This window comes from Mustela erminea, chromosome 17 (assembly GCF_009829155.1).
Source record: "Mustela erminea isolate mMusErm1 chromosome 17, mMusErm1.Pri, whole genome shotgun sequence".
Taxonomy (NCBI): domain Eukaryota; kingdom Metazoa; phylum Chordata; class Mammalia; order Carnivora; family Mustelidae; genus Mustela; species Mustela erminea.
The window spans coordinates 68,653,449-68,679,573 of record NC_045630.1 but is presented as its reverse complement, the minus strand read 5'-3'; the positions used below and the strand labels follow the sequence as shown (position 1 = coordinate 68,679,573).

The window sequence follows — 26,125 nt, the reverse complement described above, 5'->3', positions numbered from 1 at the left end:
ACAGGCGTCCCCACACCCACACTGGAGGCTGTCCGCTTGTCGCGTCCAACCCGGGAGCCCGTCCTCAGCCCAGCAGCCACAGTGAGCCCGGCAAACGTAGCTCAGACCACCCGCTCCAGGCCACCCCCAGCCACCGCCATGGCTTCCTTCTCGCTGAGAGGGAAAGTCAAGGCCACAGTGTGGCCTCGACATCCGGCCCCGGCCGCCGCTGTCCCCGCGCTACCCTGCCCCGCCAAGCACACGTCCAGCCCTGGGTCTGTGCAATGACAAACACAGAGGCCCTGAGAGCTCTCCCAACGTTCCCTTGCCAACAGGGCCTCCCGTAACCCCCACACGTCCCCACCAGTCACCCCCTCGGCCAGTCTGGGTCTGGCCACAGCTCCTCCTCCTTTTCGTCCCGCCATGTTGGGTGGACGAGAGAAGGAATTTGGTTCTGTTCTTTGCCCTTCCAGCACCTCGGCTTGGAAGCACAGAACATGCTGGAAGCGGGAGGCCTGAGCCCCACTCCCAGGACAGCAGGGGCTGAGGAGCCCGTACAGACCGGGGGAGGGGGGCGGGAGCAGGGCAGCGCCCAAGGCAGATCTCCACCCCTGCCCCTGGCCACCGGGTTCAACCTCCCTCACCGCTGAGCATTCTCTCTTTCCACCTCCGCCAGGCCGCTGGCGGGGTTCACCAGACTGCTCCAGAAGCCACCGACGTCCCCGGCCTCCAGGGCCTGGTTGATCAGGACCACAGCTGACAGCATCTCCACCGCCACGAAGAGCTCCTCGTGGCCGAGCTCCTGTAACAGGGGAGCGCCGAGTCCCATGGGGCTGGGGAAGGCTTGGGGCCACGGCCAGCCCGCTCTCGAGGCATCCCCGCACCCCAGTCTCTGACCCAAGCCCCAGCGGCCTCTTTCTTTCGCTGACTAACTGAACGTGACGGCAGAGCGTGCTCTCTGCAGGCTCAGTGGGTAAGCGCCTTCCTAACAGGCCGGGGAGGGAGTTGCCCTTAACATCCCCCTTTCGCAGAAGAGCCCATAGTCACGGAAGTTAAACCCAGCCCCCGGGTTCCAGGGCCCACGCTCACCCATGAGCCCACGGGCTTCCGGGTGGTTCCCAGCACGCACCAGGAAGCTCGCAAAGCTCCAGGGGACAGAGGGGGACAAAGAGGCCCCAGCCCCACTCAGTGGCCCCGGCTTCTCCTCCTTTCCAAACCCCGGTGTGTGCTGATCCTCGTGTCTGGGGCACCATGCGCGCCCCCACAGGGCAGACTCCCGCCAAGGAGAATCCCGGCCGCGGAGGTCAGGGGCCAGGCTCACGGCTGACGTGTGCCTCGTGACAATCCCACGCACACACACACCACTGCTTCCGCGTCCTTATATGAACTCAGGGGCAGACAAGGAGCTCACTTGCCCGAGGGCCCACGGCACGGAGGCAGAGTTGGAAGGTACCTCCCACGCTGGTGTCCATGACCCGGGGCCCAGTGCTTTCTTTACCTCCCGCACACCTCCTACGCAGCCGCCAGAGTGGCCACGACCAGGGTCATGCTCTGAATTTTGTGTCGCAGGTCTGACTGCACTGGGCTCTTCTCTTCCAGGAAGCCTTCCCAGACTCACTCCCAGCGCGGCTCCGTCGGTCTCCTAGTCTGAAGTCCTCCACCCTGACATCATCCCCTTCTCTCTGCCTGGGACTGTCTGGACCTCGGGTGCATTCCAGCTCCCCCTGGGACTGGGGAGTCCCTGCAGGAGACCACCCTGCTGTGGGAGGAGCTGTCTGCACAGGGGCGGGGGCTGCCAGACAGAGGGGTGAGCCATGGGGACTTGCATGCATTTGCACTCAGTGCTGCACGGCCGGATGCAGCTGTGGTGGGAGCCGTGTCGGCCTCTGCATTTTACTCTCCTTGTCTCTAAAATGGAAACCTTACCTCATGGGGTTCTCGTATTACGTGTGTGCAGAGCAGGGTCTGCTCAGGGGTCCTAGCGCTTAGGATCAGCTCAACACGCAGGGACGGCAACCCACCTCCCTCCCCGAGCCCACTGAGGGTGCTCTGCTGGGGGTGTGGTCTGGGGCTCACCCCGCCCCGCTGCTGCTGGAGCGCCCTTAGCTCCTGCTGGTACACGGCTGGGGCGCCGGGGTACACGGGAGGCAGCTGGGCTTCCGGGCACATCAGCTCCTTCACGGTGGCAGCTGCCACTCCCCGCTGGATGGCTCTGTTGATCCTGCACACGGCCTGGAGCACTGCAGGGGAGGAGGGGGAGGGCTGCACAGTCTGGGCACCCAGGGCCCGGCCCCCTCTCCCATCTAACTGGCTCCTGCTGGGGTCTCAGAGGCAGAACGGCTTGGCAACTACTCTTTAGAGTTCTGCCTCAGGGCGCCTGGATGCTGCGGCCACCGGAGCATCTGACTCTGGGGTTTGGCTCAGGTCACAATCTCAGGGTCCTGAGATGGAGCCCCGGGTTGGTGCTCAGTGGGGCGGCTGCTTGGGATTCTCTCCCACTGCCCCTCCCCCACCACGCACAAGGGCCCACACATGCTCGTTCAAAACAAACAAACCTTTAAAAAAAAAAAAAAAGCACAATTGTTCTGCCCTCTGCTCTGTTCAAAATAAGCATCTAAGCGTTTTGGAGGAAGAAGTGCAAGGAGTCAGAGGAAGCCACCCGTCCGGCCCAGAGATGAGCACGGTGGCAGGTAAGGGAGGGGCCGCCTCCGTGAGGGCGGCGGGGGCGGCAGGGACACCACTGGAGGGAGGCCGTGGAGCGGAGTAAGAGGCCAGACAAGGGGCTCTGGGGGCCAAATCAAGCCGACAGCACAGAGGGACAGGCAACCAGCCCCAAAGTGGACCCGTTCGGGCCGCAAAGGGCAGCAGTAAGCTTGAAGGGGTCGGGGGGCATCAGTGGGGTCTCGAACAGCAGGATTTGGAAAATGCCAGGCAGATCCAGGCCCTGGCATCAAGGAGGCGGGTCTGTGGGGAGAAATGAGGATATGAAGACCGGCCGCCCCGTGTCAGCACCGCCTTACGACCCCCAGGGCCCCGGCCACCAGGGAGCACGAAGCAGCGGAGGCCGCGCTGGACGCTGCCGCCCGCCCTCCGTGGGTGAGTGTGCAGAAACGAAACCCGGACAACCAGAGGCCCGGCGGTGGGGCAGGCTGGGCTGCCCGGGAAGAGCAGCCCGTCTGGGTGGCTGGACTGGGCGGATGAGAAGGGAGGGAGAAACGCAGGTCTCAGGCCCCGGCCGAGCGCGTGGGACTGAGGGCTATGCGCATGCGGCGGAGCCCAGGAAGGCCTGCGGCGTCCAGCAGAGACGCGCCCGTGCGTCGGCAGCGGACGAGCGAGCGACTGTGAGCGGCCAGGCCAGCGGGTGGTGCCCGCAGCCGTGACAGGACTGGTGGCCTCGGGCTGCAGCTCAGGCCCGTGCCCTGCCTCCTCTCGCTCCTGCGGTGGGCGGGCTGACCCCCGGGAGAGATATGGTCACCAACACACTCCTCTAATAAAGAATTATATTTGTACGCAGGGTTTTTAAAGGGAACTGAGTGTGATCAAGAGTTTCTCTCTAACCTGGGAAATCACTGCACAGAAGCCAAAGGCCTCAAGCAGGTTGAAAGTGGCCCCACGCAGGGGAAGTGCCCTGCAGAGGGCTGCCCGGCCCAGCCTCAGCCCCACAGCATGGCCATCAGGACCCCAAGGCCTTCAGGAGCCTAGCTGTCGTATGCTTCCAGGCAGCCCTGACGGGTGGGGAGGGGGAGAGGCCCCACCAGTACCAGTCTGCATGACCCTACACAGAAGCCAGGAAGGCCCTGGCCGGAGGCGACTTACTGGCTTGTTCCTGATCACCCTTCATGTTGGCTGCAGCCACACCAGCCTGGACCTCCTCCTTTTCCAGAAGCTCCAGTAGGCCCAGCTCCTGGGGAGGGGAAGGGGTGAAGCAGAGGGGAGCCCAGGGCCGTGCACACCCGCAGATGCTGCCAGCCCCGGCTCCCAGCAGCGCCCGACTACCCTGCCTCGAGCCTCTGCCTCCCCGTACCCACCAGGCACTGACAGACCCGCCCAGACGCTGGGGAGAGCGCCAGCAGCCGTGGAGACGACATCGCCAAGCTGAGGTCCCCCTCGGCAACAGGGGAGCCTATCACTGCCCATGCTGCCTCTGGGTCCCCCCAGTCAGTTTAGGCCCTTAGGCTTTGGGGTGATGTAATCCTTTGCACACATAGTTGGCCCTGCCTGAACACCAGCAGGTGACAGAGGCAGGGCTTAAGGAAGAGACCCGCCCCCATACACCGCAGCCAACAGCGGGGAGCAGGCTGTGGGCCTGACCTGTGCTTTCTGTTCTCTGTCTGAGCTCAGCTGTTCCAAGTACCAGCGAGCAAAGTCTCTCCTGAGCCCTTGCAGGGCCAGCGCTGGGTCCAGAAGGGCCTCCAGCAAGGCCTCGGGGCTCTGTCTCTCTAGGGCATCATCAACAGCTTCTAGAGCCCCATGGACTGCAAAAGACCAAGACGACACAGCAGACAACATGTGAAAGCCCAGCCCTTTTCTTCCCACCGCCCCGGAGCCCCCGCCCCTGCCCCAAACCCTCAGCGGGATCTTCGCAGCCTTTGTCCCGCACCGCCCCAGACACTGAGGACACACTGCCCCAAACAGGCGGAGGCCCCCTCTGTCCCCAGGCTTCCAGTAGCCCCTCCTGCCCCCCCCCAATCCATTCCTCACCCCTCCTTCTCGGGAGGGAGCCTGACCCAGAGCCGGAAGGCCTGCCCTCGCCTCCGCCCTCCCCATGGATCTCCATCCAAACACAAGCACCCCCGATGGGGCGCGTCTCTGGGCACGGAGGCCTCAGAACAGGACACATGCTGCTTCTTGACATGGATCTTTCTCTCTTTCCCTGAGACATGAGGGCCGCTGGCCCAAGCAAAAGCCACCCCCAAACCGCCCAATACAAGGGCTCAGCCCGAGAGCATGCCAAGGCCTCTTCTCTCACCATTGACGTGGTTGATGTTGCCCTGGATCTCAGCCTGCGTCAGGAAGCAGTCATACACGTCCCAGCTCGCTCCGCCCTCCTGCGCCGAGAGTGAGGCCTGGGACGCCAGCCTCGTCTCCTCCTCCTCCTCCCCCGTCTGTACCTCTTTCCTCCCACAGGGCCCTTCCCAAAGGGCAGTCTGGTCAGAAGTCTGGGGAACCCAGGGCTCCAGGCCCGCCTTTGGCACCTCCTGTCGGTCTCATGCAGTTCCAGGTCCCCGTCTCAGCCCGCCCCAAACCCAGAACCCCTCCTGCCTCCTCTCAGTCCTCATCATTCTCCCCGGTGCCTCTCCTGCTTCGCGACAATAACCCACAAGCAACACTTTCCCACAGCTTTTCTGGGGCGTGGGACAGGACCCCCAGGAGTCCTGTCCACTGCGGGGCTCCTGGGCCGCCCGGCTTTTGGCACCCGAGGCGGCTCCTTACGCGGGTCTGGGCACTGGCGGCCTTCTCCGCCTTGGCCTGGGCCAGCAGCTCCTGGTAGATGGCCGCCAGAGGCTCTCGGAGATTCCCCAGCAGGGCGCTGGGATTCTGCAAGGCCGCCAGGGTGTCCTCGACCACCCCCCGCTCCACTGCCTCGTTGATGGCGAGCACGGCGGCGTGGACTGGGAAGGGCGAGGGACCAGGGTCAGGAGGCCGGCCGCCGCCGCTCTGATATCATCCCCTTCCCCACCCAGCAGGCCTGGCAGCCTCCCTACCGATGAGCGGCACCCAGAATCTGTCTGAGGCCCGGAGGCTCCCCGTTCCCATGAAGCCCGCCCCTCGCAGGCCAGAGCCCGGCCCCTACCCGCAGCCTGGTCCACCGACAGTTCACTGGCCAGGATGCCCCCGATCTTGCTGAAGGCAGGCAGCTGGAGGCCGTACTTGGCCAGCTCGGCGGCCATGTTGCTGAGCTCCTCGGCTGCAAAGACACCACAGAAGCCTTTCCTCAGGGCCAGAGCCGCCCCCCGAGACCCTTCCACGCAGGCGGCTGGGGAAGGAGCTGGGCTCACCTGAGAACTTCACTTTCCCATACAGATCGTGGATCTGCGGGGCCAGTCCCAGCCGGAAGAGGAAGAGACTAGAAAAGAAGGAAAGGCGTTGGGCCTATTTATGTTGGTGTGCTGGACATGTGGGTCCGTGTGAGATACCACAGGGACCCCGACGTGGGGACCAAGGCCCCCTGGTCCACAGGGAGTAAGGTTACTGGAAGCAAGCCCGAGACAAGTGCTGCAGAAGAGAAACGGGATGGTGGAGAGGTCGGGGGGATCAGGACTTCCCAGAGAAGGGGGCGCGGCTGGAGCAGTGTTTGGAGATGGGACATCATAAGCTGAGACCCGCAGGCCCGGGCACGCGGACGTGGGAAATGAAGTCAGGAGGAGGCAACAAGGCAGACCCGGGGATGGGTCGGTCACTTTAGGATCTAGGATTTAGCCACTGGTTGCTCATGGCCGGCCGTGGGTACAGCCAGACAGCGGTCACCACTCACGCTAAGTGACTCACCTGCGACACTCTTGATGGGGCCTGTTTGGATTCCTCTGGGCCCTAGTCACCAGCGGAAGACCCTTCCCTATCACCCTTTTCCTTCACCCCACGAGTCACACACAAACGTGTCCACGTTTGCTGGATGCACACGAGCAGCATCTGGGTGGCTCGGTGGGTGAAGCGCCCTCGGCTCAGGTCATGATCTCAGGGTCCTGGGATCGAGTCCCACGTCGGGTTCCATGCTCCCCGGGGAGTCCACGTCTGCCCCTATGCCCCCCACCGCTTGTGCGCATGCTCTCTCTCTCTGCAGTAAAAAGACACGCTCATAAACCTAGACCCAGCCGCAAGCCTCTACAGTCTCCCTCTCCTGAGAAGCGCTCCTGTGGCCGACCCGCCCTCCTTCCTGCTCCCAAGCCTGCTGCCCACTGTCGGCTGCATCGACCCACAGGAAACCGAGGACGAGAGCGCAGGTCCCTCACCTGAGCGCGTGGATGCAGTAGATTGCCCGGGGCATGTTCTTCTTGTCATAAATGTCTGTGGTCTCCGGGAGGAAAGTCTGGGGGAGAAGCCAGCCGGTTAGAGCCGTCAGAAACACCACTACATGAGCCCCGGAGAGAGGGACGAGGAGCGGTGTCCTCTCCCCCCGGCTGTGTGCTCTCTGTGGCCTGTGACTGCTACGCCCGTCTCCCCGGCCACTTACAGCCAGCACTGTACCTACACACTCAGTGTTAGAGAAAGGCCCTGGGGCCACATACTGAACCAAGGCCTAGCCACAGACACAGCCCTGGGCTCACTAGACACAGGTAGGTCTCTCAAGGTTGTAGGACGTGGGCCATATCCTCCAGGAGAATGAGGCCCCCTGTGCGTCCTAGAGACACAGCGAGACTGAGCTCCTGGCCTTGGACTCTCGCCAGACAAGCGGCCATGCTCCCGCAGAGGCCCACGGAGGCCCACGCTGTCAAGGATGTGTCAGGGATGGGGCAGGGAACTCACCCCTGTCGCTAAGCCAGAGGCCTCTGAGCAGTGGGGGCCCCTCGAGGAACCGAGTCCTTGGAGCATGGCGTCCCGTGCCCCCTGGGGACTGCTGAGGTCTAACCCCAAAGCCTCTTGGCCATTTGAGATTCCTGGGGACCTCACTGTGTTCCCGCCTCACTGAGGACAGATGCCTCAGTTGCCCCTGCCTCCCACCGAGCCTTTCTTTGCTGCCACCTCCTTGTCTCCCAGTTCCCCGGAGGAAGACATACAAGGTGGAGTCCCGCGGTGCCCTAATGCGCCCAGTTCTCTACCGTTCGCCGAGGGAACCACGCAGACCACCCAGTCCTCCTGACAACTGCCCAGGGTGGGTCCAGGGGGGTCACCACACCCCTTTACAGTCAAGAAACATGTACGGTCTGAAGAGCCCGAGGGACACATAGCACGTGTTTGGCGGGGGTCCAGGGGCTAGGCTTCCAAGTCCACCCCCAAGGGATGTGGCCTGTGGCATGGCCTCGCTTGTAAACCTGGGAAGAAGGCCGGCTCCCGTGAGCCCAGCCCCAGCAGCACGCGGCGGCCTCGCTCACTAGTGGGGACCCTGCAGCTGGGGTGGGGGCTCCACTTCCCTCCACTTGCCTCACCCGCGGGAAGGAGAGGCAGCGCCGGCCGGCGTGGTTGAGAGACAGGCAGCCGCCATCGAAACCCTCCGATCAAGTTCACCCAGGAGAGGAAGGAGGTGGGGGCTGAAGGGTCCCGGGGGACAAAGCGTGCACACAGGGGGTGGGGGTCAGTGGGGGGCAAGATGAACCCCAATCTCGAGGCCCAGCGTTACCGAAGGCAGGCCGATGTGGGCTACTGCAGACAGCCAGAAGTTGATGTTGTCCGTGTGCCGGAAGTGCAAGCCGGTGGCCTGAAAGTGAAGGGAAGAGACGAGAATCTATTTCCAGGGTTCCCCGTGGCCAGAGCCCAGAGCACAGCTCAGAAGCCTGAAGGGCAGGAGGAGCCAGAGGACCCTGACCTATGGGTTTCCCATATTTCATCCCCCAAGCCCCAGGACAGAGAGACACAGACAGACGGAAACCACCAGGAAAGGTTGAGCCGGCAGGACATTTGGGAAGGAAGGTGCAGATGTGGGATTAACTACCCAGGAAGGCTTCCCAGCAAAGGGGAGTCCAGAGGTGAGGTGAGGAGACAGGGCTGGGCTGGCCAGGGCACACAGAAGAGGCAGCGGCCCAGGAATATCGTCACGGCGGCAAAGCCCATAAGCCTCTGAGTGTCGACTGGCTTAGAAGCGTCCCACCAGGGGCATCTCAACACCTAGCTAGCAAGAGTCCTCTGCTGTTAAAGCCTGCACACAGTGTCCAGCCAGGGGACCCGAGCCACTCCTGGTGGCCCCGTGCAGTGACTGAGAGCAGTCCCTTTCATCTGCAACCGGGTGTGGACAATAAATTATACGGCCGCCCTACTGTCACAGCCTTGAGAAGGGGAAGCTTGAGAGGAAGCAGCTGGAAGGCAGAGGCCTCCCTTCCCCACCTGGTAGCGCAGCTGCTCCGCATCATAGATCTTCTTCAAGGGGACCACGGCGGGCGCAAACCAGTGGCCCAGCTTGGCCAGCAGCACTCCGTTCCGGAGGCTCTCCTCCAGCTCCACCGGCGAAGGGAGCTCCTCCTTCAGGCAGGCCTCCATCCAGCTGAAAGTGCGGGACAGAGCAGGGCCCGTCGCCACCCCATCCCCCAGCACACAGGGTCCCGGACTCTTGGGTCCTGTCCTATTCCCAGCTCCTCCCTCTGCCCTGCTCTAGCTGCTGCCACTGGATCCCAAGCTGCCACAGGCGCCAGAATGGCCAGTCCTGGGCCCCTGCTCACCCCCAGGAATCTCCCCTGATGGATCCTGAACCTGTGTGTCTGCAGGGAGGCCCTTAGCGGCTGCACGCGAGACCCTGTCTCTCGGTCTGGTTCGCACGCCTGTCCCACAGCACCACGTCTGCTCGCTTCTCTCTCTGCGAGTTTTCTGAGAACCCAGGCCTGAAGGGTTATGTCTACACAGCTTAGAACCCAACTTTGATGACAATGGGGTTCGTGGGGAAACCCCCAAGGTGATGGGAGCCGCACAAAAGGACAGAAAGACCAGAGCCCTTGTAATCGGAAGACCTGCTCTGTACAGCAACCCCTGCGCGCACGCACACATCTCAGAGCCACACCGTGTGACACGAGCTAACGGGTATGAGCGCGCGGGGAGAAGACTCGGGAAGCAGATTGTCACCGATGGTGGCATGGGCGGAGGGGGCATGGGACCTCCCAACGTCCGCACACGGATGCCTCCAGGGAAGCCTCTATCCTCAGAGAGAGCCAGTCACGCCTCGCTCTGTGCCTTCCCAGCCACAGCCACCTGACTTCCGGCCTACCCACGCCACTGCTCTCCTGGAGAATGCTAGAAATCCTCTGCGGATTAGAAAGAGCCGTGGAGGCAGCGTCCACGTGCAGGAAACACGGGGTACAGAGGAGCAAGCCGCTGGACACAAGGAGGTAGACAGACAAACCCAGAATGTGGTGCTGTACACGGCCGGCAGGCCGGCGCCTTCTCCAAGTCGGTGACGTGAAGAAGTGCGAGGGAAGGTGAGCTGTTCTGGATTAAAGAAGATTCAAGAGACGCAACAACCAGATGTAACCTGTGAGCTTTGTGGGAACCTTCTTTGATGAAGGCAATCGAAGAATAGAAAAATAGATCACTTTTCCAGACAATCAGGAAAATTTGAAAATGGCCGCGTGTTGATCTCCCAAGGACTAATGGGTAACGTCTGTGGGTGTCAGAGCGGCGCTGCGGGGACTATGCGAGCAGACGGCCCGACGTTAGAGGCAGGCCCAGAAGAGCGCACGGAGGAAGGAGGTGGTGGTGTCTTTGCTCACGATGGCGTGACCGGGGGGAAAATGTGAAAGAAGGCGACACAAAACCTCGCGCAAGGCTGTGGGACACAAGGCTAACACACACAGGTCGGTCGCTGCCCCAGGTCCTGCAGCAAGCCAGCGGAACTTGACACTACGAGCACAATACGGTGTCCATTAGCACCCAAAAATGAAATACTTAGGTATAAACCCAGCAAAATATATACAAGATCTCGGAGGAAAACTATGAAACCCTGATGAGTAAGATCAAAGGACAAACTCAGGGGAAAGGTAGCCCACACTCGTGGGCAGGAAGAGTGACACCCGCCCAGGCGTTAGCTCGTCCCGGCTGCTCTGCGGGTTCAGCGCCGTCCCACGCGGGCTCCTGGCAACTTATTTTGTGGATATCGACATAACGCCTCTAAAGTTTGTACGGAGAGCCCAAGATCCAGAAGAGCCCACGCCAGATCGCAGGCCGAGAACAAAGGTGGAGGATGACGCCGCCCGTCTGAGCCACAGTCATCTGTGATCGTCTGACCACAGACCATCAGAGTGGTCTCAGGGAAAGACGGGCGGACCCGTGGGACAGAAGGGAGAAAACCAGACCCGCACAACAGCCAGCTGACCGCTGACCGAGGAGCAGGAAGCGTCTCTCCAACAAACAGCGCTGGGGCAACCCGACGTCCACACGCAAAAGAAAGAAATCGAGACGGAGACTTTACACCCATCACCAAAATCAACTCAAAATAGAAGAGAACACAAGGCAAAACCAGGTGACCTTCGGTGTGGCCAACTTTTAAAAAAATTTTTATTTTAGTAATGTCTATCCCCAAGATGGGGCTTGAACTCGTGACCCTAAGATCAAGAGTAGCATGCTCTACAGACTGAGCCGGCGGGGCGCCCCGGCGATGACTCCCCGCCCACCCCCACCCCAGGCAATGACTTTTTAGACACAACGCCAGAGACACAATCTTTGAAAGAAATAATTGATAAGCTGGACTTAATTAAAATGAGAAACTGGGGCACCCGAATAGCTCAGTCAGTTACATGTCTGCCTTCAGCTCAGGTCATGATCTTGGGGTCCTGGGATCGAGCCCCACATCCTTGGGCTCTCTTCTCAGTGGGAGGCTGCTTCTTCTCCCTCTGCCCCTCCCCTACCTGCTCGTGTGCTCTCTTGCTCTCTCTCAAGTAAATAAAATCTTAAAAATAAATAAATAGATGAAATGAAATGAAAAACTTCTGCTCTAGAAAAGAAAATGAGAAGACATGGGAAGAAAATATTTGAAAAATACATATCTAATAAAAGACCAGTATCTGGGTGCCTGGGTGGCTCAGTCGTTAAGCGTCTGCCTTCGGATCAGGTGGTGATCCCAGGGTCCTGGGATCGAGTCCCGAATCGGGCTCCCTGCTCAGCGGGAAGCAGGCTTCTCCCTCTCCCACTCCCCCTGCTTGTGTTCCCTCTCCCGCTGTCTCTCTCTATCTGTCAAATAAATACATGAAATCTTTAAAAAAAAAAAAATTAGAAACACTAGTATCTGAAATATACAAAGAGGAGCACCTGGGTGGCTCAGTGGGTTAAGCCTCTGTCTTCAGCTCAGGTCATGATCTCAGGGTCCTGGGATCAAGGCCCGCATCGGGCTCTCTGCTCAGCGGGGAGCCTGCTTCCTCCTCTCTCTCTGCCTGCCTCTCTGCCTACTTGTGATCTCTGTCTGTCAAATAAATAAATAAAATCTTAAAGAAAAAAAAAATACACAGAGAACACGGTGCCTGGCTGACTCAGTGGGTGAAGCACGTGACTCTTGATCTTGGGGTCATGAGTTCGGGTCCCACGTCAGGCTCAGAGCTCACTGAAACACACACTCACACAACAAGAACAAACAACTGATCAGAATAAGGGCCACAGACGCCGACTGACTGACACGGCGCTGAGGAAGATGCAGGGATGGGAACCGAGCGTCTGGAAAGATCCCCCCACCATCAGGTGGGGGAGAATGTGCCATGGGGGAAATGGAAATGAAAGCAGTGAGACTCCACCACGCACCTATCAGAATGGCCGCAATCTGGGGCCCTGACCACACGGGATGCTGACGAGGACGAGCGGGACCAGGAGTTCTTGGTCCCGGTCCCGGCTGCTGGGACCGCTGAGATGCTGCAGCCACTCTAGAAATTTCGTGATTTTTTACAAAACGAGACACACTCCCGCCCTGTGATCCGGCAATGGTGCTCCTTGGTATTCACCCACAGGACTTACAACACGTGGCCCACGAACACCTGCACGCCGCCGTGTACGGAGGCTTCGTTCACAAGCGCCCAACTCGAAAGCAACCAAGACGTCCTTCCGTAGGTGACGGACTAGAAAACCGAGGTCCATCCAGACAACGGAAGGCCGGTCAGCGCTAAAACAGAACGAGCTGTCAAGCCCCAAGAGACACGGAAGAACCTTGAATGCGTAGGACGAAGTGAAAGAAGTCAGTCTGAAAAGGCTCGTACTGTGTGATTCCAACCACGGAGAAGCCAAGGAGACAAGAGAAGAGAGGAGGGCTTGCCAGGGGGCGGGATGGGGGAGCTAAAAGACGCAGAGCGCGGAGGACTTTGAAGGCAGAGTGATCCCCAAGGTCAACCACGGACTTTGGGAGGCTACGTGTCCAGGTGAGCTCATCGGTAGTAACGAGCACGCCCTGCCTGCAGATGTTGACAGGGAGGCCGCGCACGTGTGGGGACCGGGGACACGTGTGAGGACCGGGGGCACGTGTGGGGGCCGGGGGCACGTGTGGGGGCCGGGGGCACGTGTGGGGGCCGGGGGCACGTGTGGGGGCCGGGGGTACCTGGGGAATCTCGGCCTTCCTCTTAATCTTGAACCCAAAACCGTGCTAACAAAATAAACTCTTAAAAGAGAAGGACCCCAGGCCTTTTGCATCTGCTAGAGGGTAGGTGCCTGGAGTGGGCAGGGCGGGAACCGGGGGAGCAGAAGGGGCAGTCCCTGGGCTCACCGCTTGGCTTCCTCCAGCCGGCACAGGTACTGATACGCGACACTCTGTCGCCTCTGCTCATCCATCTCCTCGGCCGTGAGGCGCTCGTCTGAGGAGGGAAGCGGGACAAGGCCGGTCGCGGACAGGAGTGTCGGACAAAGGGCCAGGGCACTGAAGCTGCTTCTCAACAGACTTTCTTGGGCAACTCTGCCCCGAGACCCAAAGCACCCACGTGCGCCCCCTCTTCCTGACACCCCTGGCTCCGGTCCTGGGCCCCCGTCCCGTAAAGCCGCCTTGGTCGGCACCCCCGTGACAGAGGTGCTCCGCGCTCCTTCCCTCCAGCCATCTGCTGACTCCTCCATCCGGATGACTCCAGGCCCTTCCCTCAGGCTCCCGCGCGGATGTCCAGACTCCTCCATGGCTGGGAACGCAGCCACTTATTTCATCCCTAACAGCCTCTGAGTTCTCCAAGACCTGGACCTGTGTCATCCTTCTCAGGCCCCTCCCAGAGGCTGCGTTAGGAGGACCATCTGGGACTCATCCCTCAACAACCAGTCATTCCTATGCTACCTTCTCTCCGTCAGGCATTGGTCAGGCCCGGGGCTGGTGGATCTTTATTCTCAGGAAACACAGATTAGCATTAGATAAAAATGTGGGGCGCCTGAATGGCTCAGTCCTTAAGCATCTGCTTTCTCTCAGGTCATGATCCCCTGGACCTGGGATCCAGCCCCGAATTGGGCTCCCTGCTCAGGGGGGAGCCTGCTTCTCCCTCTGCCTCTGCCCTGTGCTCTCTCTCTAATAAATAAAATCATTTTTTAAAAAATCAGGCAGGGTGGGGCGCCTGGGTGGCTCAGTGGGTTAAGCCTCTGCCTTCAGCTCAGGTCAGGATCTCAGGGTCCTGGGATTGAGCCCCGCATCGGGCTCTCTGCTCTGCGGGGAGCCTGCTTCCCTTCCTCTCTCTCTGCCTGCCTCTCTGCTGCTTGTGATCTCTGACGGTCAAATAAATAAATAAAATCTTAAAAAAAAAATCAAGCAGGGTGAGAGAACTTTGTACACACACACACTAAACAAACACAGAGGACTTGAGGAGAGACAACTCTGTCTTGGACCCAACACTCGAAGTCAGTCCGGCTCTTCACCTTATACTGCATATCGTGTAACGTGACCTGGACGAGGGGCAGGGCTTACTGGAACCGGCAGTTAAGCACGTTAACACACACGCACGCACACACACACACCCGTCTAGGCCAGACCCGACAGCACCCGCCCACTGTGGGAAACCCATCAGTGCCTTCAGGGTGTGTACAAGGAACGTTGCTGGTTGCTAAGCACGGAAAATAAACGGGGGAGCAGATGCCGTCACCCAGAGTCATGAGCTGAGGGCTGTGTGAGATGCGCAGAGGTTTGCGCGTACACACACACACATACACACACACACAGAGTCGTGAAAACCATCAGTCCTCCGGCTTCTGGGGTCCAGAACTAGCTCTGCTTCAACAGATCCTGAACGCGGCCTTAGTTTCCGGACCCCGCTGGCCGGAGAGGCGGAGGGCTGGAAAAATGAGATGTTGCCTTTGGCGCGGAGGTCAGGCAGCAGCCTCCCGGCCGCCGACCCGGCCCCAGCCTCTCCCGACAGCGGTGCTTTTGCAAATGCGGCCCGCAGGCCACCGCCTGATCCCCCGGGGCAGCGGAGAAGCGGTGCTGTTGCAAACGCGGGTCAGGGGCCCCGGCCCGACCCCCGGAGCTGAAGCCGCGGGACACGGCCGAGGAGCGAGCCCCGAAGGGCTCCCCGGCCCGCCCCGCGGTCTCCGCACCGTCTCGGCACCCGCGAAGCCGAGCGCTCCGGGCGTCCCGTCGGCGGCGGCGCTCGGCCAGCACGCCTGCCGCCCGGCGCTGCTGCCTTCTGGGGGGGCCGCCCAGGCCACCCCCGCCGCCCGGGCCCCGGACTCGGGGACGCCGGAGAAAACCCTGGACGCCCCGAAGCGCGGCGGCGTCGGGCGTCTCGCCGCTCCCGCCTCCACCCGAGCCCGGCCGAGCCCCGGCTGGCGCAGGCCCGCCGCCCTCCTCGGCCGGCTCTGCACTCACACAGCGCGGGGCCCGCGCCCGCTCTCCGCCGCTCCATGTTCCTCCTCCTCCCAGGTTTGAATCTCCCGCCGCCGGGCCGCCGCCCTCCCCGTCGCCGCAGCTGGACAGCACTTCCGGCCCGTGTCGCGGGGGCCGCTGGGATTTGTAGTTCCGGGCGGCGCAGGCGCAGGCGCAGCCGCCGGGTGCGGAGGTGGTGGCTGCGGGGGCGACGGGGTCTGCGCTGGGCTCTGCCCCGCGGGGGGCTGCTGCGGTTCCTGTAGGGCTCCTCGGCTGCCCTGGCCTCCATCGTTTCCCCCTCATGCTCCCCTGAACCCCGCTGCGCCTCCTCTAGCCTTCTTGGCTCCTGTTAACGTGCAGGCCACCTTGCAGGGAACTGGAAAGTGTGGATGCGGAGGGAAAGCAGCCCAACTGGGGGCACGTGTCTGGGTCCGTCGGTAGCGCGCGCCGCTCCTGACCTGGGGGTCGTAGGTTCGAGCCCCTCGGCGGGTACACAGGGTGCTCTAAAAAAAACAACACGATTTTCAGGGGCGCCTGGGTGGCTCCGTGAGCTAAGCCTCTGCCTTCTGCTCGGGTCATAGTTTCAGCGGGGAGCCTGCTTCACCACCACCACCCCACCCCCGCCTCTTTGCCTGCTTGTGATCTCTGTCAAATAAATGAATAAAATCTTTAAAAAACAACGACAATACAATCCTTTAAAAAGTCAGTATAATTCATGCCCTAAAGCTGCTGTTCTGGACTGAGTGACGGTCATAGAGTCAACCACATCAGAGATCGGGGATATTCCGAGGGATGAGGTCACTGCGGTAATGAGGTTAAGGGCAGTGAAGGACAGGAAGACTTCCTAGTGGAGGCGGCAGCTGATCTGGGTTGGAAGGGGAGCACGAATTCATCAGGCCACAGGAGAGAGGCATTTCAGTCAGTGAAACAGCACCTGCAGGAGTGCGGAGGGAGTTCGGGAAATGACAAGCGAGTGTGGCTGTACAGAGGGAGAGGGACCAAGAGAGCCTGGAGGGGCACGGCCGGCCCTGCTGCAGTGGCGGGAAGCAGGCAGAGGCCTCGGGATGGCGCCGGGGAACAGCCAGGGAACAGCCAGGAGCCAAAGAACACTGTACACACAGGTCAAGGTCAGGTTTGCATGTTATAAAGATTCTTTCTGCAGAGGAGCTCGGAGCAGGGTGAAGCTGGAGCAGAGGGCACCTGAGAGTGGGCGGCCGCAGTGCAGGCGAGAAATAGTGAGGTCTGAACTAGTAAACACAATCATGACAGCTTTCTGCCATATCGTCTAGTCGGCGTCCCCCTCTGGCAGCTTCCGTTTTGCCCCCCACACACACCAATGCCCAGTCAGGCGGCAAGGCAGCCTAGGCTCCTAGCCCCAGGCGAGAGACTTGAAGGGGCAGAAAACAGAAAATCTCCAAACCTTCAGAAGACCAGAAGCGACTCAGAGTCGAGACAAAATGGTGGGAGATGTGGGGAACGTGGGTGTCCCTGAGGCGAGAACCAGTCTCCTTTGCTCTCCACGCAGGGAAGTGGTGAGAACCTAGACTCCTGCTGATAGAGGTCCCTGCTTTCCGGGAAGGACCTGGGCAGCCGGACCCTCACAGGGAACAGTGGTGTAATGAGGTCCTTATATACAGAAACCCCCAACCCAGCCAGAAAGGAAGTGCCCGGATGAGTTACCCCCTCTTCCACTTGGGCTCAGGGCCCAAGACGATAGTAAGGAGACGGCTAAGGACCCAACGGGCCTTCCCTCTCAAGTCTTAACAGCTCATACTCCCTCCAACTTGGCCTCCACCGTGGGAGAAAGGAGGGGGCCAACCCAGCTGACTCACGTTGTCTCCACCATCCCAGTGCAACAGGCGCCGGAAACAGGGCCTCAGGAGAGTATTTCTTGCATAGCGACGTTAGGGACCACACGCAGCAATGACACGCACTGAGTGTTAATAGTATGGGGAGAGGGCTCAGAGGTCGAACCAATAGGACCAAGTACAGGGTCAAGGATGCCTCCTGAGGGGGTCAAGGATGCCTCCCATGGTTCCAGCTGACGCCGGGAATGGGGGATGGGTGGATGGGGGGAAACAGAAATTTCGCATGGACAAGCCGAGTCTAGAATCTAATTTTAGAAATGACGGGCTTATCATTAGTAGGAAAGTCAGAGGACTAATTGGAGCGTTCATGGAAGTGTCTACACAAAGGGCAGACGGGTGGGGTCTGTTTGCAGCAAAGGAGAACAGGGAAGAGAAGGATCCAGGACACAGTGGAGCCTGGAGGCCAAGTGAGGAGACAGTGGCAAGGATACGTCATCTAAAGTGGAAATCAAACAAGCAGGTGATTCAGAAAGGGTCCCTAGGACATGGAGAGGTCAGCGGGACTTGGCAAGCATAGTTTCAGTCCCAGCCTCCTCCCCAGGCTTTTCTCTTAAAGGAAGCCTGCTGAGTGGCCGCGGCCTGAGCTGCCTGTTTGGCCCTGGGCAGGCTCTGGTGGCATCCTGGAGGCCAGCCTATAGGCAGGAGCGGTGGCGGCCGAGAAAGCCTGCTTTGGCCGTGGGCCCCATATGTGGCACCCAGCACCACGCAGGCCCTCAGCAAAGGCTGCCCAGTGCAGGGGGGCCCAGCGGCTTCCTGGTAATTTTGTTTCTGGCAAAGGCCTCTTTACTTAAAAGAGACCTCTCCGCCAGGAAATGAAGGTGTTTTCTTTCTGCTGCAGGCCACCCTGCTTGGGGTAGCCCCGCAGGCACCTGTCGTCCTGGGGCCTGCTGTCCTCTCATTAAGCAGAACATGGAGGTTGCAGATCAGCGGAGCTGGGAAAAGGACTGGGAATGCAAAGAGACTCTTCTGATCTCCAGGCCCTTCCTGATCATCAACTTTAACCCCGCTCCCAAATGTGAAATGTACCAGTGCGCATGTCCGTGTGCTTGTGGAAGGGTTCACTTCTAGAGCAGTCCAGGCCTCATTAAAGCGTGCAGTCACAGTGCACTGGAAAGAATCCGAGTCTGATTAGCCCAGAAGCAGAGACTCCAGGTTCTGACCCCAGCTCCACCACTGCTCTGTGACCTCGGGGTGGTCCCACCTGCTTCCTGAGCCTGGTCCCCTCCTCCAGAGAGTGACAGTACGGGACAGACCATCCCTGAGGTCGTAAATGGTAACAAGCCAGCACGCTTTGAGTCCTTGCTTGCAGGGAGGGGCGTGAGGGGTGTGTGCAGGGGTGAGGGTGACAGGAGGGGCAATGGAATGCAGGTAACAGAGCCGACCCTGACCGCTGTCAGTGGCACCGCACTAAGATAGGGCGCCTGAGCTGTCCATCAAAACTTTCCTAGGAGTGGAGGGCGGTACCTGGTTGTCTGGTAACCCCAGGGCTCTGAGCTCAGAGCTTGGCCAGGTAACCCAAGCCAGAGGGACCATTCCAGAAGGCCAGCCGCAGAGAAATCGAGGGAGGTAAGGCATCCCGTGGCTGGGGCCCCAAGGCCTGGTGGGGGGTAGCTAGGGACGCCCCACGGATGAGGCCCTTGAAGGCAAGATTCCTAGGTGTTCTTGGTCACGGGGAATTTCTTTAAAAGGAGGCTCACCTCTGCCTGCCTCTCTCAGAAAAGAGGGGAAAGGACAAAGGAAAGGAGAGGGGCTGAGAGCCCAGGCTGAGCCTCTGCCACGCCTTTCTCCGGCCCCTGGGAGGAGAGCTCAGGAAAAGGCTTCCTTCGCCTTTCCGGGGAGAGGTGAGATCCTGGTGGGGAAAAGCATATTTGACGCCACCGCAGGGTGCTGGGGGACCAGGACTAGCCAGCCATGGGGAAAGAGGTCCCCTGAGAGGGTGTGGGCAGTGAAGGGAGAGACAGCATTCTGCCCGCCAAGCTGCCTCCTTGCCAACTCACTAGCCCGTTCAGCTCCGTGCCCCTGGCGCCCGGTGGCTGTTTGTATGCCGCAGGCGCTCCCCGACAACTGGCTTGATCTACACCTTGGGATCAGGCAGCAGGAGCACCCGTCCTTGTGAGTGGCTGGGTGTCCAGGGAGGAGCAGCATGGAGGAGGCGACGGGCAGAGGCCCCGCATGTTCTTTGGTCTGCTCCTTCGCTCCCTCAGTGAGGATCGTATGGGCGTGGGAACATGTAGGCAACACGTATGTTACATGGCTTTCCCCTCCTTAAGCCGGTTCCCAGCGCACAGCTCAGGGGTGTAAGGTGCGCTCGCATCGTTGTGTCCATCTCGGTCCGCGAACATTTATGGAGAACGTGGTCTGTGCCGGCCCCTTCAGATCTCCCCTGATCTAGCAGGAGAGACAGACAAGAAAGTCAGCAACTTTAACCCGGCGTGATGGACGCCGTGAAGGACACAGGCCTAGGTGCTCTGGGAGTCCAGAAGGACCCAGACGGTTGAGGGGGAGGCTTTCTGGAGGGCACTGTTACTTAGTCCCGAAGGACTAAGAATGAGTTGGGACATTAGAGGAAGACTTGATGGGGCCCCGGGAGGGTCACTGAGGCAAAGTACGATGACAGAGAGAAGGCCTTGACACCCCGAGGTGATAGTAGGGCAGGAGTGCGGCCGAATCACCCTGGAGGATCCTGCTTTGGAGGAAGGCAAGGGTAACATACTGACCCTTCTGCTCCCCACTGTCAGCACCATGTCTTTCTCCAACCCTGAGGCTGCGCCCCGAGGGCCTGAGCCTGAACCCTCGAGCTCCAAGAAGAAGAAGAAGAGAAAGCGTCCCCAGCAGGAGGCCAACATCCAAGCCCTCACCAGGGCTGGCCATGGAGCCCTACAGGCTGGCCGGAACCATGAAGCCTTGACCTGCTTCCAGAGGGCCTTCGTCCTGGCCTCTGAGCCCCCACAAACTCGGGACACCCCTGTTTTCCAGGCCTGTGCCTTCAACCTGGGGGCCGCCTATGTGGAGACTGGGGACCCAGCTAGGGGCCTGGAGCTGCTGCTGCGAGCCCAGCCTGCAGAGAAGGCACAGGGCAGAGGTCATGGAGACCAGTGTTTCAACGTGGCTTTGGCCTACGAGGCCCTGGGCAAGCTGCCTCAAGCTTTGGCCTGGTACCGCAGGGCCCTGGGCCACTACCGGCCACTCGGCGACCAGGGACAAGCCCAGGCAAAAATGGGATCCTGCTACCGGGCCCTGGGACAGCCTGAGCTCGCGGCCCAGTGTCTGCAGGAGGCGAGCCAGGCCTATGCCCAAGCTGGGCAGCCCCAGGCCGCAGCCCTGGCCGCGGGGGCCGCGGCAGCATGTATGCTGGAGAGCGGCCAGCACGGGGTGGCCGAAGTGGTGCAGGTGCTGGAGGAGAGCCGGAGGTTTGCAGAGAGGAGCCCTGAGAGCAGCCTGCTGGGTGAGGCCTTCGGGCAGAGGAGGTGTGGGTCTGGGGACATTCAGACCGAGTGATGCTCTGAGAGGTGGGGTGCCGGCAGAGGCTTCTCTGTGGGCCGGGGAAAGGGCGAAGGACCCCGGGAGAGGGGCACAGGGCCCATACAGAGGCAGCATCAGCAGCAACTGGCCTGGCTACCCGTGACCCTGGCCACGCCCTCCAGGGCCGCTCTATGTTGACCTCGGCCTGAGCTACTCCCAGCTCCAACTGTTCCCGCTAGCAGCAGAGGCCTTCCTGCGGGCCCTGCCCCTGTGTCAGGGACCAGGAGAGGAGGCCACAGTGCTGAGAAACCTCGGGGCGGCCCAAAGTGCCCTCGGCAACCATCAGGAAGCTCGGGACTTTCACCAGAAGGCCGCTGACCTGCATGGTGGGTACCCAGGCCTGGGGAAGGGGATAGGGACTCAGCGGGGCTCCAGCTGGGGCTCAAGGTGGACAGACCTTTAGGGCGGGGTATGGGGCCGGAATGTCCAGAACCAGGGGAGGGCTGGTGGTGCAGGAGATGGGGCAGGCGGACAGGATGGGGGATGAGGGCTCAGAGGCCGAGGCCTGGGGTTGGGAAGGCAGCAGTGGGCAGAGGGCATAGCCCCGGCTGGGAGAGGAGGTCTCCCGGGGGAGCGGGCAGGTGGAGATGCCTTCTGGCCAAAACTCAGGCCTGAGGAGAGGCTGGCTGTGGGGAGCTGCGATCCCTGTGGTGCCTTGGGGAGGGGTGCTGGGGCTGAGTGCCTCGACTCCCGGGTGCCTGCCGGGGCTGCTGGCCGACGTCTCAGCAGTCAAGGTCCCCTCTTAGGATGGGACTGGCTCTGTCGTCAGGCTCGGTGGGGCAACGGCGGGAGCAGGGACGAAGCTTCGGCGGCCTGGCATTCGCCCTGAGCCAGCTGGGGGACCACGGAGCCGCCCGAGACAGCTACCTGCATGCCCTCCAGGCCGCCCGGGACACCGGTGAGGGCTTAGCGGGTGGCTTGCCAAGGGGCCAGGCCAGGGGTCCCGGGGGCTGGTGGCTTCTGGAAGGGAGGGTCAGTGCTGCGGGGACCCAAGAGAGGACCTCCGGGCTGTCTTCCCCAGGGGACACGAAGGGGCAGTGGCAGGCCTGCGAGGGGCTGGGGGCCGCGGCAGCCAGACTGGGGCAGCACGACCAGGCCTTGCGCTACTATAAGGAAGCGCTGGCCCGGAGTCAGGTGAGACCACCCCTCCCAGAACCCGGCTCTCCCTCTAGGCCTCCAGCAAGCCTCGTCTGCGGACCGTCCCGCATTCGGTCCTCTCCTTGCCAACTCTCCATCCACTCACCAAACGCACATCGGGCACGCGGTGTGCTAGGTCCCGGGACTCTGCTGTGAGGAAGAACCTGTCCCTTCGCAGTTCCAGGCGGGCGGTAGCAAGATCCGGGCGAGGGCGTGGGGATAGGGTAGAAGAGAAAGGAAGACAGAGCCCCCTCCCTCCGCCCTGTCCAGTTTCCTGCCTCCCCAGTCTGCAGACGACCGCATGGCCCAGACGCTCCCCATTCCCCCATTATCCACCTTCTCTCCAGAAGGAGCCAGACTCTGTGCGGGACCGGCTGGTGGCCAAGCTGGCCGATGTCATGAGGACGCACCTGGCGCAGGCTGGGCTTGTCCCAACGTCCACGCTGGTGAGGTGACCCTGGACAGGGACCTGGGGGTGGGGAGAGGCCACCCTGAGAAGGAGGGGGTGGCAGGCAGAGCTGACCCCGTCAGGGATGCTGCCTGGGCCCTGGGGGTTCATCTGCGGGGGGTGGGAGAGGGGAGCCTGGCGAGAGGACACGGGTCACTTTTCCGTGGACACCGGGGGTGGGCGGAGGATTCTGGCATACCTCCCAGCGCTGGGCTGTGCCAGGTGTCTGGCTGAGTGGTAACTGACCCAGCAGCTGAGCGTCAGGTGCCATCAAGGATGCCAGGCCCGACCCGGAGGGGGTGGAAAGCAAGGCCCTGGCTGCAGTTCTCCACGAGGCCACAGGGTGGGGCAGTGCTCCGGGGAGGGGCCTGTCCCCCGAGGCGGAGCTGCGCGCGCGTCCGCGCAGGTCTCACCGCCCCCTCCCGCTCCGGCTCCCCCCAACCCTGTCTCTGCTGAGATGCTCTCAGGCAACCAACTCCCCTCCAGGAATTAAAATTGTACTTCGGTATTTATTCTATGTATTTAAGGGAGTTTTATGTCTTCTCTTAAAGACCAGGACACTGTATTTACAATTTTCGAGCAAAATGAAATTAGTCTGGTCGGGGCAGAGGACTGGCGGCCACCAGCCTTCTGGGACTTTGCCCCCCCACCCCCCGGAGGCTCCAGGCAGGGTGGGGGTGGAGGCCAGGCTCTGGCCAGGCCTGATAATGGGGAGCCTGATTCTACCTTGAGAGTCACTAGCCGAAACCCCACCACGGATTTCCACTCTCCCATGGGTGGCATGACCCAGGCTGTCTGTAGCGCGTCTGTGTCTCTTGGGGGCCATGGCGTGTGCAGAGAACACACACTCGCAGATACACCCCTAGCCAGTTCCCTTTGCTCCCCACCATTCCCAGACTTTGGCACCAGGGAGGACCCAGGCTCCAGGGGTGGCAGCAGGGCCCCCAGCCGGGGCGGGAAGGGGTGGGGCAGAAGTGCCACACAGGTGAGTGGGGCAAGGCTGGGGCTCCAGGGTTGGTGGGCGAGAGGGGTGGTGCGCTGGAGGCAGGCGGCTGCTGGCTGGGGGGTTGGGGTCTGCAGGTACCCCAGGGAGGAGGGGCTGGCCTGGTGCCTCTCTCCCCCCTGCTCCCCACCCCTCCAGGTCTTCGAGATGGTGGGAAGAAGAAGAGTGCATGGAGAGCCAGGAGGAGACAGAGGACCAGCCGCTTCCCGATGATGTCCCCGTGGTGTCTCGGGCGCAGAGACTGGAGTGTGAGTGGGAGTAGGCCTGACCGGCTGTGTGCCTCCTCCCCGAAAATGGGAGCGCTGTCCCAACCCCTCCGGCTCCCCGAGGGGCCGCTGGCCCTGGTCTGCCATTGAGGCCGTCCAGCCCTCCCCATCCCGCTCCTGTCCCGTTCATGTCTCTGGACCCTGTCCAGCTTCCCCTTCCGCAGTCACCTTTCCCCCTGGCCTCCGCGGCTTTCCTAGCCTCTAGAACTGTGGACCTTAGAGCACCTGGTTTTACTGAAGGGCTGCGACGTGCCAGGTACCGGGTGCTGATCTTGTCCTAGCTCCCTGTTTGCTTCTGCTGGTAAAAGAGGCTCCGACCTCTGCGGGCAGCGTCCCTGGCTACACGCTATTCCGAGTGGAATGCCCTGTTTTGTTTGTAGCGTGTCCTCCAGACGGCGGCGAGTTGTCGCCGGACACCTGTCCTGTACAGAGCGCAGGCTCTGCTGCACCCTCCGTGTCAGTGACCAGGGCGCGCATCCCGCCCCCACCGCCCTGCTCTTCTCCCAAAGCTTTCTCTTCCCGCCACGTGATTCTTGGTCCAGAGAGGCGAGAGATGAATGCGGCTGTCCCTCTCCGTCCGGCTCCGAGAACCGGGGCCCGTCTCCTGCTTGGAGGCCACGGCCCCCTCCAAAAGGAGCACCCTGGCATTCTGGTACCCAGTGGCCCCCAAGCCAATAGGTAGGTCCCTGTGGGGGAGGAGAGGAGGCCTGAAGATTGGATAAAAGGAGTAGGAACAGATGTGACTTTGGATGGTTTTAACAGAACATGATCGCTGGCCAAACTGGGGGAAGATGTGGTCCAGTGATTGGGGAAGCCTCTTTGTCTTTGGCCTTGAACCGTGGGAACAACGGTCACCCAGCTCTAGAGCCTGGGGTGTTCCCTGTCTCCTGCACAGCCGGACTGGAGCCCCCCAGAAAGGGATAATCCTGCTGACCTAAACAGGGCCAGGGGTGGGGGCGTGCGCTCAAACCTCCCCCTCCTGCCCTGGAGCCTAGCAGCGGAGGGAGGCGAGGGCCAGCACCTGCCACCAGGGCGGGCGGCCCTTTGTCCTCTCCAGCACCCCACTGGCAAGCCCTGCCCTGCCTCCCGCAGGTGGTCGGGCTGGCCCAGGGAAGCCCCCAGAAGAAGCCGTCAGAGGAGACCCACGGAGTCTGGCTTCTGTGTGATCATGTGACCCCACTCTGCCGGCCCTGAGTGTGGCCCCTGTGGTTTCTGGGACCAAGGCTCTTCCCCGCTGTCCGGTGCCCTATGGACACACAAGGGAACACCACCGGCAAGAGGGCACCTCTGGGGGCACCTGGGTGGCTCAGTGGGTTAAAGTCTCTGCCTTCAGCTCAGGTCATGATCCCGGGGTCCTGGGATCGAGCCCTGCATGGGGCTCTCTGCTCGGCGGGGAGCCTGCTTCCTCCTCTCTCTCTCTCTCTCTCTCTCTGCCTGCTTGTGATCTCTGTCTGTCAAATAAATAAATAAAATCTTAAAAAAAAAAAAAAAAAAAAGAGGGCAACTCTGTCGGCTGAACAGGGCCTTTGCAGTCCGGGCACTGAGGTGTTCCGTTTGTTCCTTGTTGGGAGTTTGGGACTCAACGGGCAAAAGAAAGAGGGAAAATGGACCGTGAATTCCCCCTTTTTCCTTCTGGATCCAGACCTCATGACTGCCGAGGCCTCGCTGCTCTAAAAGCTGTGACATCTTGGTCAGCAGGCTTGCAGTCATGGACTCACTCCAGACCTCCACCTTCTGGTGGAAATGGGGCTGAAATGCTACAGGGACACTTCTCAGCCCACAGATGGACTGCACCGCCTCCACGAGAGTCACGGGCTGGGGACACAGCCCCTCAGGCGTACCGGACGCTGCCGCCAGCGGCCACCACATTTTGGAAAGTGTGTGGTTCAGTCCGCGGCCACCACACCCGGCTCTGAGCGTTTCCCAAAGGTTTTCTCCCGCAGTTCTCACCGCAGACGACCCCCTTTCACAGACGAGAACATGGGTGTCCTCCCGGCCACACAACTGAGAAGCGGGGAAGCCAGGATTCAAACCCGGCCGGGGAGCACCTCGGCGAGTGCCGTGCGGCTTGCCACCCCGTTTACGCTAAGGCGTGCTCGGGGGCTGATTGTGTTGGTACCCAGTGTGCTCACACCGACTGCCTGTGTTCTTGGAACTCATGATTCAATTAAATATTACACAAACTGATGAACAAAGTGTGAAAACAAGCCCTGTTTGTATGAAAACGAAGCTGAATCCTTGGAAGTCTTGATTAAGGTGAGTCAATTCAAAAACTACTGTGAATGAGATGTGAGCAAGACGATGATCACATTTTGGGGCAAAATAGTAAAAAACTAGATGAATTTTGCACTCAGATTGCTTCAAACACGCCATTAACTGTTCCACCTCCAGGAAGCAGCCTGGAAAGTTCAGGTGACCCGTAATGAGGTTCATACGGGAGGGACGCAGAGCTCTGGTCCTGGGCTCCAGAAGACGCCGGCCGCACTCGGACAGACGGCAAACGGATGCATTTTTACATGGAAATGA

At 60.9% G+C, this 26,125-nt stretch overlaps 2 protein-coding genes across 2 annotated transcripts in view; one reads left to right on the top strand and one right to left on the bottom strand.

Moving 5' to 3' along the window:
• IQGAP3 (IQ motif containing GTPase activating protein 3) overlaps positions 1-15,922 on the bottom strand; it is a 35,745-nt gene extending 19,823 nt beyond the window's left edge. Inside the window, exons 1-13 of the mRNA XM_032318067.1 lie at positions 15,359-15,922; positions 13,295-13,382; positions 8,956-9,112; positions 8,255-8,332; positions 6,930-7,006; positions 5,979-6,046; positions 5,774-5,887; positions 5,413-5,591; positions 4,949-5,027; positions 4,291-4,454; positions 3,796-3,883; positions 2,056-2,219; positions 624-781 (exon numbers count right to left, since the gene is read on the bottom strand). Coding sequence (XP_032173958.1) covers positions 624-781; positions 2,056-2,219; positions 3,796-3,883; positions 4,291-4,454; positions 4,949-5,027; positions 5,413-5,591; positions 5,774-5,887; positions 5,979-6,046; positions 6,930-7,006; positions 8,255-8,332; positions 8,956-9,112; positions 13,295-13,382; positions 15,359-15,644 — 1,700 coding nt within the window. The 5' untranslated portion in view covers positions 15,645-15,922. The remainder of the gene's footprint in view (positions 1-623; positions 782-2,055; positions 2,220-3,795; positions 3,884-4,290; positions 4,455-4,948; positions 5,028-5,412; positions 5,592-5,773; positions 5,888-5,978; positions 6,047-6,929; positions 7,007-8,254; positions 8,333-8,955; positions 9,113-13,294; positions 13,383-15,358) is intronic.
• A 2,816-nt stretch (positions 15,923-18,738) lies between these two features.
• Positions 18,739-24,907, top strand: TTC24 (tetratricopeptide repeat domain 24). Its single transcript, XM_032318100.1, has 10 exons — positions 18,739-18,789; positions 19,962-20,668; positions 20,868-21,071; positions 21,515-21,643; positions 21,767-21,879; positions 22,230-22,328; positions 23,227-23,315; positions 23,472-23,582; positions 24,182-24,277; positions 24,692-24,907. The coding sequence occupies exons 2-10, from the start codon at positions 19,966-19,968 to the stop codon at positions 24,771-24,773; spliced, it is 1,626 nt and encodes a 541-aa protein (XP_032173991.1). The 5' UTR covers positions 18,739-18,789; positions 19,962-19,965; the 3' UTR covers positions 24,774-24,907.
• The last annotated feature ends 1,218 nt before the right edge of the window (positions 24,908-26,125 follow it).

Coding starts and splice junctions, on each gene's coding strand:
- TTC24 (XM_032318100.1), top strand. CDS start 19,966: ATGTCTTTCTCCAACCCTGAGGCTGCGCCCCGAGGGCCTGAGCCTGAA. Junction 21,072..21,514: donor GAAGGCCGCTGACCTGCATG/GTGGGTACCCAG, acceptor CTCTGTCGTCAG/GCTCGGTGGGGCAACGGCGG. Junction 23,316..23,471: donor GGGGCAGAAGTGCCACACAG/GTGAGTGGGGCA, acceptor CCACCCCTCCAG/GTCTTCGAGATGGTGGGAAG.